Below are 19,838 nucleotides of genomic sequence, written 5' to 3'. Positions count from 1 at the left end.
TGTCATGCCTTGTACTTTAGGGTTTGTTTACCAGGAGTGGAAAGGGAAGGGGAGATCTGGATTTTCTGTCTCAAGCACCAAAATATATTGGGTCAACCCTAACTTTGAGGAGATTTGTGAGCCCACAAAAACAGCACAGGACTCCTGAAATAGAGAGGCATAGTGACTTTGAAATCTTACCCTTATCACCACAGAATGTGAAAATGTAGCAGTGCATCTTGTTTGGGTTCCCAACAAGATGCACTGCTACATTTTCACATTCTGTGGTGATAAGGGTAAGATTTCAAAGACTAAATGCTGAACTTGAAAGCTTTCTTCTTCCATCCCAACAACTATAAGAAATCCTGGGTTCGAACAGAGTTCATCATGAAAGCGTCTCTGGTATTAGTGCCTGGCCTTGTGCATCTTCTGGCTCTATCGTGTTCAGGTATTGCACCTGAGCACAGCTTTTTCCTGTATATCCCCCTGAGCCCTTTCGATAGAAGAGAGGTTATAAACAATGTAATAAAACAAAATGTCATTAACAGCTCTAATCAGGATGGAGAGAGGAAAGCTGCCATGCCGCCTTCTGCACAGGTCAAGGCCTCATAATTGATTGCTGGGCCGGCTAACATGCAAGAACCATTGATCCACATGAAAATGGCTCGGGGAGATTCCCTCTCTCCTCGGGATGCGGCCCAATTTGGCAGAACCTTTGACAGGAGGGGGGAGAATGCCAATTGAATCAAGGGACGATTTCACAGAGAAGGCACATCAAGAAAGGCATCTGCACAAGAGAGAGGTATGGATTTGCAAGCAGGTAAGGGTGTCCAGCCCCTTCTTGACAGTCTTCACACCTGGCTCCTGTCCACACCTCCATCTTTTTAGCTTGTGCCAGGACTCCCATTATGCCCTCCACAAGGCAGAGGCAGATGAGTGACGCCGTGGCCTCCTTGCGGTCCAGACAGCTTTTCCAAAATGAGCCCTTCTCTCCAGATGGGCAGCCCACCAACCTGCCCAAGTGACAGCACACTAAGCAAAGCCGGCCAAGAACATCTTCCATGTTAAGTATCCATGATTATGCAATGAAGAGACACAAATACAACAGGAGAAGTGAAAGGTTGGGCAACACTTATAACAGAGGGTGGTGGAGGTGTAGGATAACCATGTTGGAAGAATCATAGAATCATAGAATCAAAGAGTTGGAAGAGACCTCATCGGCCATCCACTCCAACCCCATTCTGCCAAGAAGCAGGAATATTGTATTCAAATCACCCCTGACAGATGGCCATCCAGCCTCTGTTTAAAAGCTTCCAAAGAAGGAGCCTCCACCACACTCCGGGGCAGAGAGTTCCACTGCTGAACGGCTCTCACAGTCAGGAAGTTCTTCCTCATGTTCAGATGGAATCTCCTCTCTTGTAGTTTGAAGCCATTGTTCCATTGCGTCCTAGCCTCCAGGGAAGCAGAAAACAAGCTTGCTCCCTCCTCCCCCCTGTGGCTTCCTCTCACATATTTATACATGGCTATCATATCTCCTCTCAGCCTTCTCTTCTTCAGGCTAAACATGCCCACCTCCTTAAGCCGCTCCTCATAGGGCTTGTTCTCCAGACCCTTTATCATTTTAGTCGCCCTCCTCTGGACACATTCTAGCTTGTCAATATCTCTCTTGAATTGTGGTGCCCAGAATTGGACACAATATTCCAGATGTGGTCTAACCAAAGCGGAATAGAGGGGTAGCATTACTTCCTTAGATCTAGACACTATGCTCCTATTGATGCAGGCCAAAATCCCATTGGCTTTTTTTGCCGCCACATCACATTGTTGGCTCATGTTTAACTTGAACCGCATGAGAGTAGCCCTTGGTTCATCTCTTCCATTGTTTGGACACTTGGGCCTCCATGCAGAACCAGCTGTTCCTTGGACTTCTCCTGTGCCAGTTTCTTCATCAGTGGACATAATACGGAGTTGCATTTCTACTCAAGAGCTCCTCTCAAGACAGTTATTCTGAGACAACAGCTTCTGTGTAAGGAATTCCGAGGAACTTGCACCCCCAAAAGATAAAGTAACTTCCGTGACTCCTTGGCCATTCCAAACCTTCACTGAAGGAAGAGAACAATGACTGTTCATCTGCTCTTCTAATTATTTAGGAAGTGGATGAAAGCCAAGTTGAAAGCAGGGTTTAGGGATTCCTGCAACGGGGAATTTCAACTTGCCAGCCACCGGAAGGCGTTGCAGGGGATGTCCTACAATTGTTCCCTTGGTCAATATGCAGAAAGATGGTGGCCACAGAAAACAAGAAACATGGTTTCCATGCGCTTTCTTGCTCCTAAGGCAAGAAAGAGACCCAATTCTGGAGGCCTAAATGAAAGCTATCCCTACACATCAGCAACCAACTCCTATCCCAAAAGTCTCTTCTCACAGATCACAGCAGATGCCAAGGAGCTCCACTTCTACTTTAACTAGAGCTGCTGCGAGTTACAAGCAGTGCCTGGGAGGATTGGTATTCCTACCCTTGTCTTCGTAGAAGCAATGCTGACAACATCCTCCCCTTTCCTTTGCTCTTCAGGTGAAACAGAAGACTTCAACCAGCTTTAAAACATGACACTGAGAGCAAATGGATTCAGTGATGCCGTCATACGCCCTCGACTAATCCTTCTGCCCCAGCTCTGCAGACCGGCCTCCACAAGCTCTTCTGAGCCAACTGCAGTGTGAAATTGAATTGCAAAGGGTTGGAGAGAGAGAGTTCCTCCTCACATAGGTAGCCACATGGATACAATGCAATACGTTCCTTGCAAAGAGGGAGGAAAGAATGACTCAGCCCATTGTTTATGCCCCATAACACACCAATTCCCACCACCTCTCCTCATGCAAATGCTCCTGCAGCAGAATTGCCCCTGATGGGCCTGTTTATTACTTATTAATGGGATTATTCATGCAAAGGAGCAACTCGCAGGGGGAGTGGGTAATGAGAGGAAACAGCACGCTGCAGAAGGCAGGTCAACTCAGAGGTCAATCTCCTTTCACGTCTCTTGTGAATCTGATCTGGCAACAGAACCAGCCTCCCAAAGAGCCACTGAATCTTCTGAGGTATCCTCAAACATAGTTTCAGGTGGAGGAGACCCAAGTTTTAAGGGAAATTAAGCCTACCGATTGGGGTGCTCAATGCACTCCTATAACCAGGGCAGACAGAACTGAACTGCAACTGATTAATGTTCTTACAATCAATAAGCAGGAAGGAATCTGAAGAAATGCAGGGTGTTTTGATAGGAAATCCAAGCATCTTCAAATGCTTAGGGCATCTCCACTCATTTAATTGGATTTTCTTGCACAAGGTTTGCCATTTGCGCCTCTGATATTCCTGGTGCTTTGCTTCAAAGATGAGAAGGGATCTGCTTCCTACATGGTATTAAGGAAAGGCTGTATATTTGGTTAATTGTCATCACATCAACTCTGGCTTCATGAACAAAAGACCTCCAAGTTCCTCATCCTCTTGCAGACTTAGGCCAGTGTGTCTCCCTTGATGGGCTCCATCCTCCCGCAATGCCTTCTTTCCCTTTCTCTGCTGCCTTTGATCTTACCAAGGACTGCAGTCTTTCCCAGAGAGCCACGACTTCTCATGAATTTTCACCTGTTACCTGGATTGGCAAAGGTAGCCGTTCTAAGCCGGTTCTTGCCAGTCAAAGCTTGTGAAAGAGAATCAAAAGTGCTCCAAATACGTCAGTCCAAGGATGCTGCAGCAAACCGAGAAAGGGCAAGCAACTGTCAAGGAGCAATGTATTGTCGAAGGCTTTCATGGCCGGAATCACTCAGTTCTTGTGGGTTTTTTCGGGCTATATGGCCATGTTCTAGAGGCATTTCTCCTGACGTTTCGCCTGCATCTATGGCAAGCATCCTCAGAGGTCTGCTGGGGCTGGGAAAAAGGGGTTTATATATCTGTGGAATGACCAGGGTGAGACAAAAGGCTTTTGTGAGTTGGGCTAGGTGTGAATCTTTTCAACTGACCACCTTGATTAGCATACAATGGGCTGACAGTGCCTGGAGCAAACTCTTCTTGAAAGGTGATTAGATGTCCCTGCCTGTTTTTCTCTCTGCTGTTTTAATTTTAGAATTTTTTAATACTGGTAGCCAGATTTTGTTCATTTTCATGGTTTCTTCCTTTCTGTTGAAATTGTCCACATGTTTGTGGATTTCAATGGCTTCTCTGTGTAGTCTGACATGGTGGTTGTGAGAGTGGTCCAGCACTTCTGTGTTCTCAAATAAAATGCTGTGTCCAGGTTGGTTCATCAGGTGCTCTGCTATGGCTGACTTCTCTGGTTGAAGTAGTCTGCAGTGCCTTTCATGTTCCTGGATTCTTGTCTGGGCGCTGCGTTTGGTGGTCCCTATGTAGACTTGTCCACAGCTGCATGGTATACGGTAGACTCCTGCAGAGGTGAGAGGATCCCTCTTGTCCTTTGCTGAACGTAGCATTTGTTGGATTTTCCTGGTGGGTTTGTAGATTGTTTGTATGTTGTGTTTCCTCATCAGCTTCCCTATGCGATCAGTGGTTCCCTTGATGTATGGCAGGAACACTTTTCCTCTGGGTGGATCTTCGTCTTTACTCTTGTCGCTTGTTCTTGGTCTTGCAGCTCTTCTGATGTCTGAGGTGGAGTATCCACCATTGCCTCACCACCAGCTATTTTCAGTGGGACAATGAATTCTACGAACAGAAAGATGGAGTAGCTATGGGGAGCCCTCTCAGCCCAGTCATAGCTAACTTCTACATGGAACAATTTGAAAAACAAGCTCTTGAAACAGCAACCAAAAAGCCCACTATATGGTTCAGATATGTGGATGACACTTTCACCATTTGGAGCCATGGAGATGAAGAACTCAACAGGTTCCTGGAACATCTTAACAGCATCCACCCTAACATCCAGTTCACTATGGAAAAAGAAAAGGAAGGAAGACTGCCTTTTCTAGATGTCCTAGTCATACGCAAACCAGATCAACAATTGGGTCACACCGTTTACAGAAAACCCACACACACAGATAGATATCTCCATAAAAACTCCAACCATCACCCAAGTCAAAAAAGAAGCACCATCAAAGCCTTGGCAGACCGTGCAAAAAGAATCTGTGAACCCCACCTCCTCCAAGATGAACTGAACCACCTTAACTGGGCTCTACAGGCCAATGGATACTCCACCTCAGACATCAGAAGAGCTGCAAGACCAAGAACAAGCGACAAGAGTAAAGACGAAGATCCACCCAGAGGAAAAGTGTTCCTGCCATACATCAAGGGAACCACTGATCGCATAGGGAAGCTGATGAGGAAACACAACATACAAACAATCTACAAACCCACCAGGAAAATCCAACAAATGCTACGTTCAGCAAAGGACAAGAGGGATCCTCTCACCTCTGCAGGAGTCTACCGTATACCATGCAGCTGTGGACAAGTCTACATAGGGACCACCAAACGCAGCGCCCAGACAAGAATCCAGGAACATGAAAGGCACTGCAGACTACTTCAACCAGAGAAGTCAGCCATAGCAGAGCACCTGATGAACCAACCTGGACACAGCATTTTATTTGAGAACACAGAAGTGCTGGACCACTCTCACAACCACCATGTCAGACTACACAGAGAAGCCATTGAAATCCACAAACATGTGGACAATTTCAACAGAAAGGAAGAAACCATGAAAATGAACAAAATCTGGCTACCAGTATTAAAAAATTCTAAAATTAAAACAGCAGAGAGAAAAACAGGCAGGGACATCTAATCACCTTTCAAGAAGAGTTTGCTCCAGGCACTGTCAGCCCATTGTATGCTAATCAAGGTGGTCAGTTGAAAAGATTCACACCTAGCCCAACTCACAAAAGCCTTTTGTCTCACCCTGGTCATTCCACAGATATATAAACCCCTTTTTCCCAGCCCCAGCAGACCTCTGAGGATGCTTGCCATAGATGCAGGCGAAACGTCAGGAGAAATGCCTCTAGAACATGGCCATATAGCCCGAAAAAACCCACAAGAACTGTGTGTCAAGGAGCACTTTGCGTGCTTGGAGGATCCTCTGTGGGATTCCTGGCTGGAGTATCATGGTTACTTCTCACGCAAGAGATAACCCTTTACCTCTTAGTGGCCATCAGTAAAGATAACCCTTTACCTCTTAGTGGCCATCAGTACCAATTGCCACCTGCAGAAGAAAAAGATGATTTGCACAAGAGGGATAACCCCGATACCTGACAACCACCTGGACACTGTTGGAAAGAGCTTTTGCATCAGGAAAGTTCAATTTCAAAGTGGGCCAGTTTCTACATTTCCATTCCTGAGAACCATCACATGGAGGGGAGATGTCTGTGTTTACTCTGTGACCACTTCATGCATCACCTTATGAATGAAGAAGATACAGGACGCAGCATTGGTTTCACTGAAAAATTACAATGACGGACAGGCTTCATTTCCCATCAGGAAAGTTATTTCTGGTTGTTGCTGCTCACCTGTCACATCCATGGGCTTAAAGGCTGGCTGGGACTCAAAGCAGTGGCCTCGGTCCTCCATCGTCCAGGAGTCATTGCGGTCCAGAAACTCCTGGCAGGACATCTTTTCATCCATGATCTTTCCTATGGACACTGGAGAGAGAGAGAGAGAGAGAGAGAGAAGAAAGGAACAGCACCGTTATTAATGATCAGGCAGGGCTTGCTCTTGAAATGTGCTTTCAGCTGCCCCACCATCATGTTTTCCTGGCAAAATTTCTCCAGAAGAGGCTTGGCACCATTGCAGCTGGAAGCGTGGGACTTGCCCAGGGTGGCCCAGTGAGTTGCCAGGGCTGGGTTGGGAATAAGACTAGCAATGGGACCAGTCAGGGATCCTGAAGTCAAATGCAGTAAAAGACCTCCACCAGATATGAAATCTGGCCTTCTAACCTAGGGAGATGGTTTAAAGGGGGTTCGTGATATTCCTAATACTTACCCTCCTGAAATCACTCAGTATTGTCCCCGGCTCATCTCCAAATCCTGAATTTTGCCTAACAATCCCAAGTCTTTCTCTTTAAGGCACTTCTCAAGGTTGTCCTGCTGACTTGTGTTGCAACCCATTCCATTTGTCCTCCAGACATTTCCCCCTACATTTCCCAGGTATATAAATATATTTTGTCGATCTATCTGCCCCCTCAGCAAGGTGGAAAGGGGAAGGAACACCGGCCCAGAGGTATTCTAATTTTTCTTATTTATCATTTGAAACTCTTAGATTGTACGACCCAACCTTTAAGAAACCTGCTGTCTTGGTATCTCTGTTGCTTCCTGCTGACAAAATTACAGAGTTGAAGAATATGCTTCATTGCTAGATTTTAGAAATACCATCCAGGATCAATTTTTACCAGCTGTTCCTTCCTTCATCTACCCTTCCTCACCTGAAGCCTCACAGGTATTTTGGTTTTTGAGGGTTTTTTATCGTGTCAGGAGCAATTTGAAAAACTGCAAGTCGCTTCTGGTGTGAGAGAATTGGCCATCTGCAGAGACATTGGCCAATTGATGCCCAGGTGTGTTATCATTCTGTGGAAGGCTTCTCTCATGTCTCTGCATGGGAAGCTGGAGGTGGCAGACAGGAGCTTATCCATCTCATGGATTTGAACTACCAACTTTCAGGTCAGAAGTTCAGCCAGCACATGGGTATAACACACTGTGTCACCATGGCTCCTGTTTTGGGGTTTATTACCACAGCACACCTTGAAGGCACATAGAAGAAAAGCTGACCAACACGGATAGTTAGCCATTCATTCTGCTAGCCAACAGAAATGTATGGAGCCCTCTATATCCATATAAAGCCTGCCTTAGTACCAGGTTTGGTGGTTGCCATTGCCAAGCTCTGAAACAGGGTTTATGGGGCAGACAAGATGGCTTCTGGAATTCAGTTTTTAGAAATTAAACACCATCAGCATATTGTTCATAAGTGGAGAACGCCCAGTCTTTCTCCTCCTAAATACAGCACCCTTCACAAATACCTTTACACACTTGTGCATGTGTGTGTCACACACACAAGGGGATACATCAGCCCAGAGGCTTCTGGGAAGTCAAGGCAGCAGAAAAGAAAGAGGAAGGGCAGCCACTGAGTTTGCTTTGCTGCAGAAAGAAGGGCAGATAATGGGGCTGAGGAGCAGGAAGCCCAGACCTGGAAGGCAGGGATCCCTCTGAGGAGTGGCCGAGGGAGCTGGGGACGTTGACCCTGGAGAAGAGCGGGCTGAGGGAAGGGGACATGAGAGTCAGAGGAAGGGTCCTCCTGAGTGGCCCCTGGCCTCGCTGCCAACCTGGCTGCCTTACCTTGCTGGTTGTAAAGCTGAGGTGTGTCAGGAGCTAATCTGCTCCTTCAGCGCCGCATGTCATTCTGCTCCCTAACTGGATAACTGGATTTCCCTGCCCTCAGAGGAGAACTGGGTGAGGAAGCTGTTGGATCTGGCGCCTGGGCGTACGTGACAGGTAACCCACGGCCAGGAAGTGGGTCCTGCGCTCTCCAGCGATAGCACCAGCCAATGACAGGAGGCTCATCATGTAAATAGGCCGAGAGGAACAAACAAAGAGAGCTGTGTTTGAGGCCTCAGCGAGAGAAACGGCTCCATGGCTGACCAGGGCTTGCTCTGGGCTCTGGCTTTGGGGGGGGGGGGGGTGCAGCTGCTGGTCGGCTTCAACGGACAAGCTCCCCTTTATGCCCAGGTCAGCTGCCTTGCTTCTCTTTGCCCGGCTCCAGCCTTCTCGCTTTCGTTCTCTGTCTTTGTCCTTCCTCTTCACTAGTTCTCCAGGAGTCAACCGTGCGATGCTTGCAACCTCATTACTCTCCCTCTCTTTGTTCTGACTCTCCTGTGGCTCCTCAACCCTACCAGAGCTTCACCTATCCCGTGCTGCTTCTAGCCCAGGCTTGTCCACCACCCAGAAGCTTCCTTCATGCTTCAGTGCTTCTGGCCATTTTTCCTTCTGACAGACCCTCTCTCTGGTTGCACTGCTCTCTCCACACCACATCTTCTGGCTCTCAGACCACTCTTTGGGTTAAGATGCAAATGTACGCACACAAACCACAACTGCCCCTGGTTCTGGTTCTGGTGCTGGGCCCTGCCTTGGCTTCAAGGAGACCCTTGGGCTCCTCCTTCACCCTGCATGGGCCCACCACACCACACCACATTGCCACTGGAAAGACTCATTGTCGTCAAGCACATTAAGGGGAACCAAGAAGGCTGCTGGGGAGTGAGACCTAAGATCCTGTCCTAAGAACCCATAAAGACTTAAGAAGGGAGGCTGCCCAGTCTTGTTCACTGCGCATCCCAGCCATCTGAACATGAGGAAGAACTTCCTGACCGTGAGAGCCGTTCAGCAGTGGAACTCTCTGCCCCGGAGTGTGGTGGAGGCTCCCTCTTTGGAAGCTTTTAAACAGAGGCTGGATGGCCATCTGTCAGGGGTGATTTGAATGCAATATTCATGCTTCTTGGCAGGGGGTTGGACTGGATGGCCCATGAGGTCTCTTTCAACTCTTTGATTCTATGTATTGTCGAAGGCTTTCATGGCTGGAATCACTCAGTTCTTGTGGGTTTTTTCGGGCTATATGGCCATGTTCTAGAGGCATTTCTCCTGACGTTTCGCCTGCATCTATGGCAAGCATCCTCAGAGGTGAGGTCTGACCTCACCTCTGAGGATGCTTGCCATAGATGCAGGCGAAACGTCAGGAGAAATGCCTCTAGAACATGGCCATATAGCCCGAAAAAACCCACAAGAACTCTTTGATTCTATGATTCTATGATTCTAGAGACCTGCCCTGTTTCCATTTCTGCTAAATATCCAACTCTGGTAACTGTCGGGTTAAAGATTTATGCACAGACTGAGAAGCTTCCCATCTCTCCGGCCCATGACAGGCAAAGTGAGGTCTTCAGTCTGGATGCGGCCCCCACTTTCACGGGCCCTAAGGTCCCCTCTGCCAATCACCCCAAACTCTATTCATTTATCTTAATTATTTTTGACATACTTGTCAGACATTGTGGCCTGAAAACGGCAGAAAGCCCCCAAAGAGGCAAAAGCACCCTTTGCAATGCAGAGGAAGGTTCCTCCCCTCCAGCTGTTCCAGACACCTCTATTTTGGTTGGTGTCCTTCTCAAGAGGATGACTGGGAGCGACGCAACATCGCTTCTTGTTGCCATTTCGGGAAGGACGTCCCAGGGGACGCAGCCAGCCCTGGGAGACCGGAGGGGGAGTCCGCTCCCCCCAAAATGCGGATGACAGCAAGAGAGGGCTGAGTCCCGAGATGCCAGGATCTGCTGGGATCTCGACATCCAAATCACTCTTCCTTGGAGCCCAACTTCATTTGACTTTCAAAACATGTTGCTTCTCTCTTCTGAGCTAGGTTCAAAGTCTCCCCAGCGGGGCATTTCCAGCAAGAAAGGGTTATGATTGCCACTCTTCAGCGAGGAGCAGAGCATCCTTTGGAAGCCAATAGACTATCATTAAAGCAGACAGGTCCTGAACTTGTTTCTCTCTTGCCCCACTATTGGACAAGTTGGACAAAAGAAGATATTGCCATTTCAATGGGGCTGCAAGGTCTTACTACCATTTACCTCCAGGAAGACACCAAAGAGCATGTGGTTGGTACATACGCCAATGACTAGAAGGCATTGAAATGGATCTTTCATGCATTTGAAAGCCAATCTGGCTGCATTTGCCAGACCCAGGCCCCAATTCAGCAAAGAGGAGACTGAGCTTCCTTTCCCGACAAATTGCTTGGATTTGGGTAGGATTAAATTCCAAGATTTACAGCCATCTTTTTCACTGGGTGGGAAAATAACGTATGTGCATAAAGGAAGAGTGGTAATCGTGTGCCCGTGATATATGCATGGGGTTTAAGTCGGTAATGGATAAGAAAATAAGAAAATCTCTGACATAGACACTGAGAACTGGGAAGCCCTGGCCCTTGAGCGCTCCAGCTGGAGGTCAGCTGTGACCAGCAGTGCTGCAGAATTCGAGGAGGCATGAGTGGAGGGTGAAAGAGAGAAACGTGCCAGGAGGAAGGCGCTTCAAGCCAACCCCGACCGGGACCACCTTCCACCTGGAAACCAATGCCTTCACTGTGGGAGAAGATGCGGGTCAAGAATAGGGCTCCACAGCCACCTACGGACCCACAAGGAAACCCATCATGGAAGACCATCTTACTTGTCCAACGAGGGATCACCTAAGTAAGTAAGTAAGGATAAGAAAACCTTCTGAAGGTAGGGAAGGCAAGAGTGCCAACTGCAAACCTGTATAGTTGCCAAAACAAGGGCTTGATATCAGTGCAGATCCAGAGGGATCCTGTATTGTTCCCTTTGTGTCAGACCACAGTTACATGTCACTGTGAGCTTTAAGACAGGAGTCATGTAAACTCAACATGGGGGGGGGGGGTGTCTTAGGCTGCCTTCTGTTTCAAGATGATGAGAAGCTGTTCTTCCTCCAGAGAAAGCTGCAGAGCTTCCAGATTCCTAGACTCCCAAGATGACAGCATTCGACTCCGTATCCCCAAAATTGAGACAAAGGCCCTTTTCCTGCCTGGTTTCTGGAGCTCAGCCTGAAGAACTTCCCATAAATCCTCAAAGGCTTCTTTAAGCCAGAGAGCCAAGAGTCTGATTTGGAGAGTGATGTTGGGATGCAAGAATGTCCAAAATAAGTGCTAGTAAACCCTGAGAGCTGGCAGAACCAAACGGCATAAATCAGCACCTCGGACTGACACCGATTCTTCCAAAGGAAACCTGGGAGCCTTAGCAAAACGTTTCTCTCTGTGTGTATGTTAACAAAAGAGAAACCAAACCCTTCTCAACTCCTTCAAGACTTCAATGGGAAAAACTGAGATCAGGGAGAGCTGCCTATGAACCATCTGTATGAGTTCAGACTGCAAACAGGCTCAGCGTGTGTCGCCCTGAGTCATTTCTTCAGAGGCAGAACCCAAGTGCAAAGGGGCCATGCATGCCTCTCCCACCCACACCATCCCCATGGGTCTGAATGCTTCATGGATTGAGCATGAAAGCCTAGGAGAGAGTCCCAAATGCATTCCTTCTTCCACGATGAAGCTGAATGCACAGAACAAGACTTTTGCAGACTGACAAGATGGAAGACAGGGAGCATATGCCACTGTTGAACAGCCATTCTTCCTAATATTCAGGTGGAATCTCCTTCCCTGCCATTTGAATCCAAGACTCCATTGTATCCCTGTCTCTGGAACAATGGAAAACAAGCTTTATTCCTCTTCAAAGATGTAAACATTGCTCCAATATTCCCTTTCAACCTTCTCTTCTCCAAACTAAGCATCTCCAGCTCACAACCTCTGTGGATATCTGCCACAGATGCAGGCGAAACGTCAGGAGAGAATACTTCTAGAACATGGCCATATAGCCCGAAAAACCTACACCGACCCATCTCCAGCTCTCTTAGCTGTTCCTCGAAGAGCTTGGCTTCCAAACCTTTGATCATTTTGGTGGCCCTTTTCTGGACCTCTTCTCTCTTGTCCATCTCTTCTGGACTGGTGGGGCCCTTCTCTGGACACAGGGTTATTATTCCAGGTGAGAAGGTTTGACCAAAGCAGAAGAAAGTGGGAGAATCAATTCCTAGATGTTGGGAATCCTACTGACGCATCCTTGAATTGCATTGGCCTGTTTAGATGCCACATTATTGTATTCAGCTTGTGGCCTACTAACATTCCTAAATCCCTTTCACGTGGACTGTTTTCAAGTAGATCTGTCCAGCTGCTGTTTGGCCCTTCGCAAGTGAAACCTGTCCAAGCAGAAATGACAGGTCTGCCATGCTTGTGGTTCTACATCTCAGTGCTCCTCTCTCTCTTTGCGCCGACCACCTTTCCCGCATCTCTGCCCTCAGAAGCCCGTTGCAAACCCCGCTGCGCACTGCAAGTGCTGCTGGGAGCCAGTTTCTTTCTCCAACATGTAAAAACATCTGTAAGATTCAAGCAGATTATAGGAAACAGCAGGAGGGGAAAATTCCCTGAAGCACAAAGCATTCTGGGAAGCAGAGAGAGGGGAGGGGGGAGCCCTGCAAGCACAGCAAGGAAGGAGAGAAGTGGAAGAGGAACTCTGCTCAAGAGCTGCTAAATATAAAACCGCTTTCCTCAGACACTCCGCAGGCCTCTGCTTGGATGGTGGATTTATAATCGGTTTCTTGCACCAGCGGAAAAACAGGCAGCAGTGATGCCAAATCGCTCCTCCCGCCTCGGGCGGCAGAGCTAACCAGAGCTAACGAAGCGCTGTCTGCCTTCATTCCATGGTTCAGCTGAACAACGTTGGGTGATGTCTTAGGCTCCCATCAAATTGGAATGGGGGGAATAGGTTTCTCTTCTGATCCACCCTGATTCTTACCAGCAAGACCAGGAAAGGCCCCTGAGTCATGAAGAGCCACAGATTCACGAGAATCCTAACCTTCTCAAAACTTCTGGGCATCAGGTGCCCACAACCTACCCATTCTGATGAACAGAAGCTGAAGGGTGGTGACTGAACCTACTGGGAAGTTTCCACTTCACAAATCCCACCGAAATCCACCTTTTCTTTCGATCTGGAATCAGACGGTGGCTACATTTGCTCTGGAATGTACACATGCTGTACAAATACAAACTTGTGTGTCTTGGAGTCCTCGTGGACAACAAGTTAAACATGAGCCAACAATGTGATGTGGTGGCAAAAAAAGCCAATGGGATTTTGGCCTGCGTCAATAGGAGCCTAGTGTCTAGAGCTAGGGAAGTCATGCTACCCCTCTATTCCACTTTGGTTAGACCACATCTAGAATATTGTGTCCAATTCTGAGCACCAATTCAAGAGATATTGACAAGCTGGAATGTGTCCAGAGGAGGGCGACTCAAATGATCAAGAGTCCGGAGAACAAGCCCTATGAGGAGCGGCTTAAGGAGCTGGGCATGTTTAGCCTGAAGAAGAGAAGGCTGAGAGGAGATATGATAGCCATGTATAAATATGTGGGAGGAAGCCACAGGGAGGAGGAAGCAAGCTTGTTTTCTGCTTCCTTGGAGAGTAGGACGCAATGGAACAATCACTTCAAACTACAAGAAAGGAGATTCCATCTGAACATGAGGAAGAAATTCCTGACTGTGAGAGCCGTTCAGCAGTGGAACTCTCTGCCCAGAGTGTGGTGAAGGCTCCTTCTTTGGAAGCTTTTAAACAGGGGCTGGATGGCCATCTGTCAGGGGTGATTTGAATGCAATATTCCTGCTTCTTGGCAGAATGGGGTTGGACTGGATGGCCCATGAGGTCTCTTCCAACTCTTTGATTCTATGATTCCACACTGCCATTATAGCCTTTTGATCCCCACCTTGACTGCTACTGCTCCACTCTATGGGATCTGTAGTCTCACAAAGTATACAAGCCAGCTCTAGTGTCTTCCACAACTAAAAATCTCAGTTTTTGGCAATGAAAGCAGTATCAAAGTGTGCCATTGTGTAGGGTGGAATAGACTTCATTCTCCAAGCAACAATCTGCACACAGTCAAAACCAAGCCCATCCACACACCACAGATGCAAAATATCAGCCTCTGGAACCAAACTCCAGAGGATACCATGGGCCTATTTAACTCATGTTTAACATTGGTGTGTAATCATTCTAATCTGTAACTTGCCTCGATGCTCAAAAAGGATGTGTATTGATAAAAGCTTGCTTCTTTGTTTGTTTCTTCCCACTGTCCAAATCTACCTCCAGCACAGGCCCAGCCCTTACACACCAGTAACCCAGTTAAACCAATCCATGGGAAGCAATAATTGGAAGACACTCCTCCCACCACCAAAATATCCAAAGATCAACGTCAGCAATGTTTCCTCTGTTCCCCTGATCTTGAGGCAAAATAGTGCAAAACTAGCCTCTGAACAGATGGAGACCAAGAATGGAAAACGTAGCCATTTGGTCCATTTGTGATGCCACTGGTAGCAGAAAGGAAGTCTCCAGATGCTGGGAAATGTCACAGATGAAGTCATTTTCAGGACTCCAAATAGGGCTTAGAGGTCAAAGTATTGCCTGCCTTGGGGGTTGAACAACAAGACACTCCCCCCCTCCCGGGCCAACGAAATAAAAAAGCAATCACGCACACATTCACCCACTCACAAAGACTGGCAGTGGAGTTTATTCCCTCACTTTATCATCTTCTCCGCAGGGTTCAGCGTAGCCATATAAGCCAATTGAGAAAGAAAACAGTTAATCCATCTAACCGGAAAGCCATGTTTCTGCAAATCCACATCACAAATGCTCGGGGGCTGAAGGCGAGCTGCATGCCAGTATATGTTATCCTCAAAATAGCCCTGGGTCCCAATGGGATGGCTTCATGCAAAACTAAGAACAGTTCTTGCATACAGATGGACACAATGGGGTGCGTTCTCAAAGAGCGCCAGCCTCATAATCTTGCCGGGCTGGAGATAAGGATCTCCCATATTGATTGCCCTGGAAAAGAGCACTCCACCTGCCAGCGGTGGTCACTAAACTGGATGAAGAGGAGACAAGGCTGGACAAGGCTACTCACCACCTTCTTTGCCTCAGCCTTTCCCCAAAAGACTGCTCAACTTGGGGATAATAGAGGAGAAGGGGAAATGCAGAATAGGACTTATAAAGAGGCAGGACAGAAGTATCTGGCTAACCATGATTCTAGGATAAGACTCCTGTTCAACATCTTTATTAATGACTTAGATGAAGGGTTAGAAGGCAGGATCATCAAGTTTGCAGACGACACCAAATTGGGAGGGATAGCCAATACTCCAGAGGACAGGAGCAGGATTCAAAACGATCTTGACAGATTAGAGAGATGGGCCAAAACTAACAAAATGAAGTTCAACAGTGACAAATGCAAGATACTCCACTTTGGCAGGAAAAACGAAATGCAAAGATACAGAATGGGGGACAATGCCTGGCTCGAGAGCAGTATGTGTGAAAAAGATCTTGGAGTCCTCGTGGACAACAAGTTAAACATGAGCCAGGAATGTGATGTGGCGGCAAAAAAAGCCAATGGGATTTTGGCCTGCATCAATAGGAGCATAGTGTCTAGATCTAGGGAAGTCATGCCACCCCTCTATTCCGTTTTGGTTAGACCACATCTGGAATATTGTGTCCAGTTCTGGGCACCACAATTCAAGAGAGATATTGACAAGCTGGAATGTGTCCAGAGGAGAGCGACTAAAATGATAAAAGGTCTGGAGAACAAGCCCTATGAGGAACGGCTTAAGGAGCTGGGCATGTTTAGCCTGAAGAAGAGAAGGCTGAGAGGGGATATGATAGCCATGTATAAATATGTGAGAGGAAGCCACAGGGAGGAGGGAGCAAGCTTGTTTTCTTCTTCTCTGGAGACTAGGACGCAATGGAAGAATGGCTTCAAACTACAAGAGAGGAGATTCCATCTGAACATGAGGAAGAACTTCCTGACTGTGAGAGCCGTTCAGCAGTGGAACTCTCTGCCCCGGAGTGTGGTGGAGGCTCCTTCTTTGGAAGCTTTTAAACAGAGGCTGGATGGCCATCTGTCGGGGGTTATTTGAATGCGATGTTCCTGCTTCTTGGCAGGGGGTTGGACTGGATGGCCCATGAGGTCTCTTCCAACTCTTAGATTCTATGATTCTATGATTCTGTCCACAAATGAAGCCCTGGAAGGGGGGTCTGGAAGGCATCTCTGCTTCCAAATTGCGGCCATCCAAGTTGCGGACTCACATACAGGACAGAAGAAAGACCAAGAAGGTGAAAGATGCCTTTTTAGTAGTCAAAACAACCAGCCATGTGGCCTTGAAAGCAGTCAGCTATTTGCTTCAGACTATTCCGCTTATAATAGCATCCAGGCTAATCAAGCCAGCAAAAGTTTTGATTCCATGACTAATTTCTTTCACCCACTCTTTCCTTTGGCAGTCTCAGAAGGACAAGATGACATCTTGGAAGGAGACAGAACCAGCTCAGAGTGCCCATGTGTGTCTTCTCACCCCACTTCCACAGTTCTGAGGGACATGGAGGGGCCAAGGAACACAGGCAACACACAGGCAACAGCTCTCCTGAGATGTCAGCATTTAGACCTCAGGCTTGTTGAGTGTTATTTCCAACTAAATGTCAGCCACTCAGAAGAACTCTCTTGCCAAAATTTCCTCAGGTCACTCAAACGGCGGCTGCTTTTGCTCAGTGCCAAACCGTGAAATCCTGGAGCCAGAGAGATAACAAGGCCAGCAGGAGAGAGCTGTTATTTATTCTGTGGAGGAAGCAGCAAGAGGCAGAAGGCACACAAATCGCCAGATGCTCTCCACTTGCTCCTTCCATCTCCCAATTCACCCCTCAAATGGGTCAACCTCCTCAGAAATGGCCATTCCAGGATGTCCAGCCATACAAACCAATTCACATTCACAGTTCCTCATCTGTGTTTTGAAGCTAAACACATGGGATGGAGAGCATTTGGGGATGTTGGGCATGCAGGATAGGCAGCTCACAGGTACCATTATATTTCATGGCAAGAACAGCCAAAGGCAAACCGCTAGGAGAGAGGAGAAGCAGGTTTGGACTCTGACTAGAGAGATGTGTGTTCAAATCAGTGCGAAGGCCCAAAGACTCCCCTTCACAAAGTGGCCACTGGATTTATTATTATTATTATTAACTTTATTTGTACCCCGCTAGCATCTCCCGAAGGACTCGATGCGGCTTACACAGGCCAAGGCCTCAATAAAACAACAGCATAACAAAAACACATAACTTAAAGCAAATCAAACAATAAAACAATAGCGGTAAACAATAAAAACAATACACCATGACACAATAAAAACTAGGGCCGGGCCAAATGTAATGGGTACAGATTAAAAAGTGCTGGGTGTGACAGGTGGATGTAGGATTTTAGGGTAAGTGCAATGTGCAGACCATCCTAAAACTCTGATGAAGTGCTTCTGGGATATATTGCTGGAGTTCCTATTCTGGAAAGGCACATCAGAACAGCCAGGTCTTCAAACTCTTCCTAAAGACTGCCAACGTAGGGGCTTGTCTGATGTCTTTGGGGAGGGTGTTCAAAAGTCGGGGGGCTACCACAGAAAAGGCTCTGTCCCTCGTCCCCACCAAACGCGCTTGCAATGCAGATGGGATCGCGAGCAGGGCCACTGGATGCTATGGAGGTTCCTGAACCTACACTGGATTTCATTGCACCTCCTCCCACACTTGCTCCAAGTTGAATGAAACTCTGAGCACTATCAGGGGGGCCAGAAGATTTCCATCTATGGCTGTGAAACCTGGAAGGCAAAGAAGGCTAACAAAAAGAGAATCACCCCTTTGGAACCCTTCCACAGTCTCTTGGTTTCAATCTTCCCATTTACAGCCTGAGAGGAGGATGCTACACCATCTTATTGAGTACCTGCTAGGACCACCAAGTATGTAAAAGCTTTCAATACTTCAAGCAGGAGCTGATCTTGACATATTGTCTTGGTTGGGAATTGGGGTTTCTTCCAGCTCTATCACCCTTGAGGCCTCCTTGGGTAAGGGCCATACGCTCCTCACTCCAAGGGTGAGGGTTTACAGGAGTTGCATCCACAGAAACACCCCAGCCTCTGCCTCGTGCATGGGAGATACATTGCTACCCTGTGGCTGCCTGAGTCCTCTTGCCCGACTCCTGCTTTTCCAGGATGCTTGTGTTGCCCCCAATGGCCCCCCTCCAGACCAGGGAAGGACAGAATTGTGTCTGCTAAACTGGTGCCATTGAGAAGCAATCAACAGAAAAGAGCTGGCGATTTGAGCACAAAAGCGCCGGCGTGCTCTTTGCAAATATATGTTTGCTCTGCCCTGAACGGTGGCAATCATGGAGATGAGTGCTTAAAATAGCAAAACCCCTGCAGCACGACAGTCGGGTTTGTTTAATGCCGAGATTATATCCCATTTCTCAGCCTATACTCGCTTGCGCGCGCTCTCTCTCTCTCTCTCCCTCATTCGCTCACTCTGAAGCGCACACACGCCACTGACCTAGTTTCCTCTTCCCCAGTCCCACCGGCAAAAAAAGGAAGAAAAAAAAAAGGCTGCAAATTCACATGCTGCACAGGAAGCGGTGGCAGAAATAGATCTCCCCCACCGGCCATGTGTTTGGGCAAGGCCATTAATTCCAGAACGTGCCCAAATAAGATGAAATGAGGGACATCAAAGCAAAAAATGATGCATTTGCATAATATGAGACGGGCAAGAGACTTGGCGCTTTGGGATTTGAAAATCCTTGTATCGGGAAGCTTCCATTTAAAAGGAACGAGCCACTTGCTGTTTCCCCCGTTGGTAATGCAGACTGGGAAATGGGGGAGGAAGAAGGGGAGGAAGAGAGGAGAATATGAATCTTCAGCAGGAGAAATGTGTGAGGAGCAGCCAGACCTCAGGCCATAAACTGGAGGTCGCACAAAAGAGCCATTTCAAAGGGTGTGCTGGCATTCTTCTCCTAGAACATCATGCGAAGCCATTGACTCAAGCTGGAAGAGTGTAATGCTGCCGCGAGGGACACATCTTACCGCACTCATAACATTATGACAGATTAAGGCATGGGATGTGTTCTTCTACACAACTACCAAGAATTCCTGTAACATGAAAGCGATCGCTCTCTGTGCTGGATGGAAGACATCTTATTTGAACAAAAGATGGGCCTAATCATCCGGCAATGATTCAATGAAGTATCTCTCTGGTTTGCTATAAATAACACCAAGCAGGATGCAATACCAAGCCTTCTCAGCCTCTTGAGAAGGGGACTGATCTGTCTACCTATCCAAGGGGACTGATCTGTCTATCTATCCAAGGTAAGATGCCAGAGCAATCATACCCAAGGCCTATCTAGTCCAACACTGCCTTGTCTGATCTGATGCCAATGGGCAAGAAGAACCAAACTCAACCTACCAAGAAGGT

At 47.6% G+C, this 19,838-nt stretch overlaps 1 protein-coding gene across 15 annotated transcripts in view; it reads right to left on the bottom strand.

The window, feature by feature from the left end:
* Positions 1-19,838, bottom strand: part of LOC132779080 (microtubule-associated protein 2-like) — a 229,542-nt gene that overhangs the window by 73,317 nt on the left and 136,387 nt on the right. For all 15 annotated transcript variants that reach the window (XM_060782772.2, XM_060782774.2, XM_060782770.2 and 12 more), the window contains one exon: positions 6,463-6,594. In XM_060782772.2, the coding sequence (XP_060638755.2) occupies positions 6,463-6,594 (132 nt within the window). The remainder of the gene's footprint in view (positions 1-6,462; positions 6,595-19,838) is intronic.

This window comes from Anolis sagrei, chromosome 6 (genome assembly GCF_037176765.1).
Source record: "Anolis sagrei isolate rAnoSag1 chromosome 6, rAnoSag1.mat, whole genome shotgun sequence".
NCBI lineage: Eukaryota > Metazoa > Chordata > Lepidosauria > Squamata > Dactyloidae > Anolis > Anolis sagrei.
This window is presented reverse-complemented; position numbering and strand designations above follow the sequence as displayed.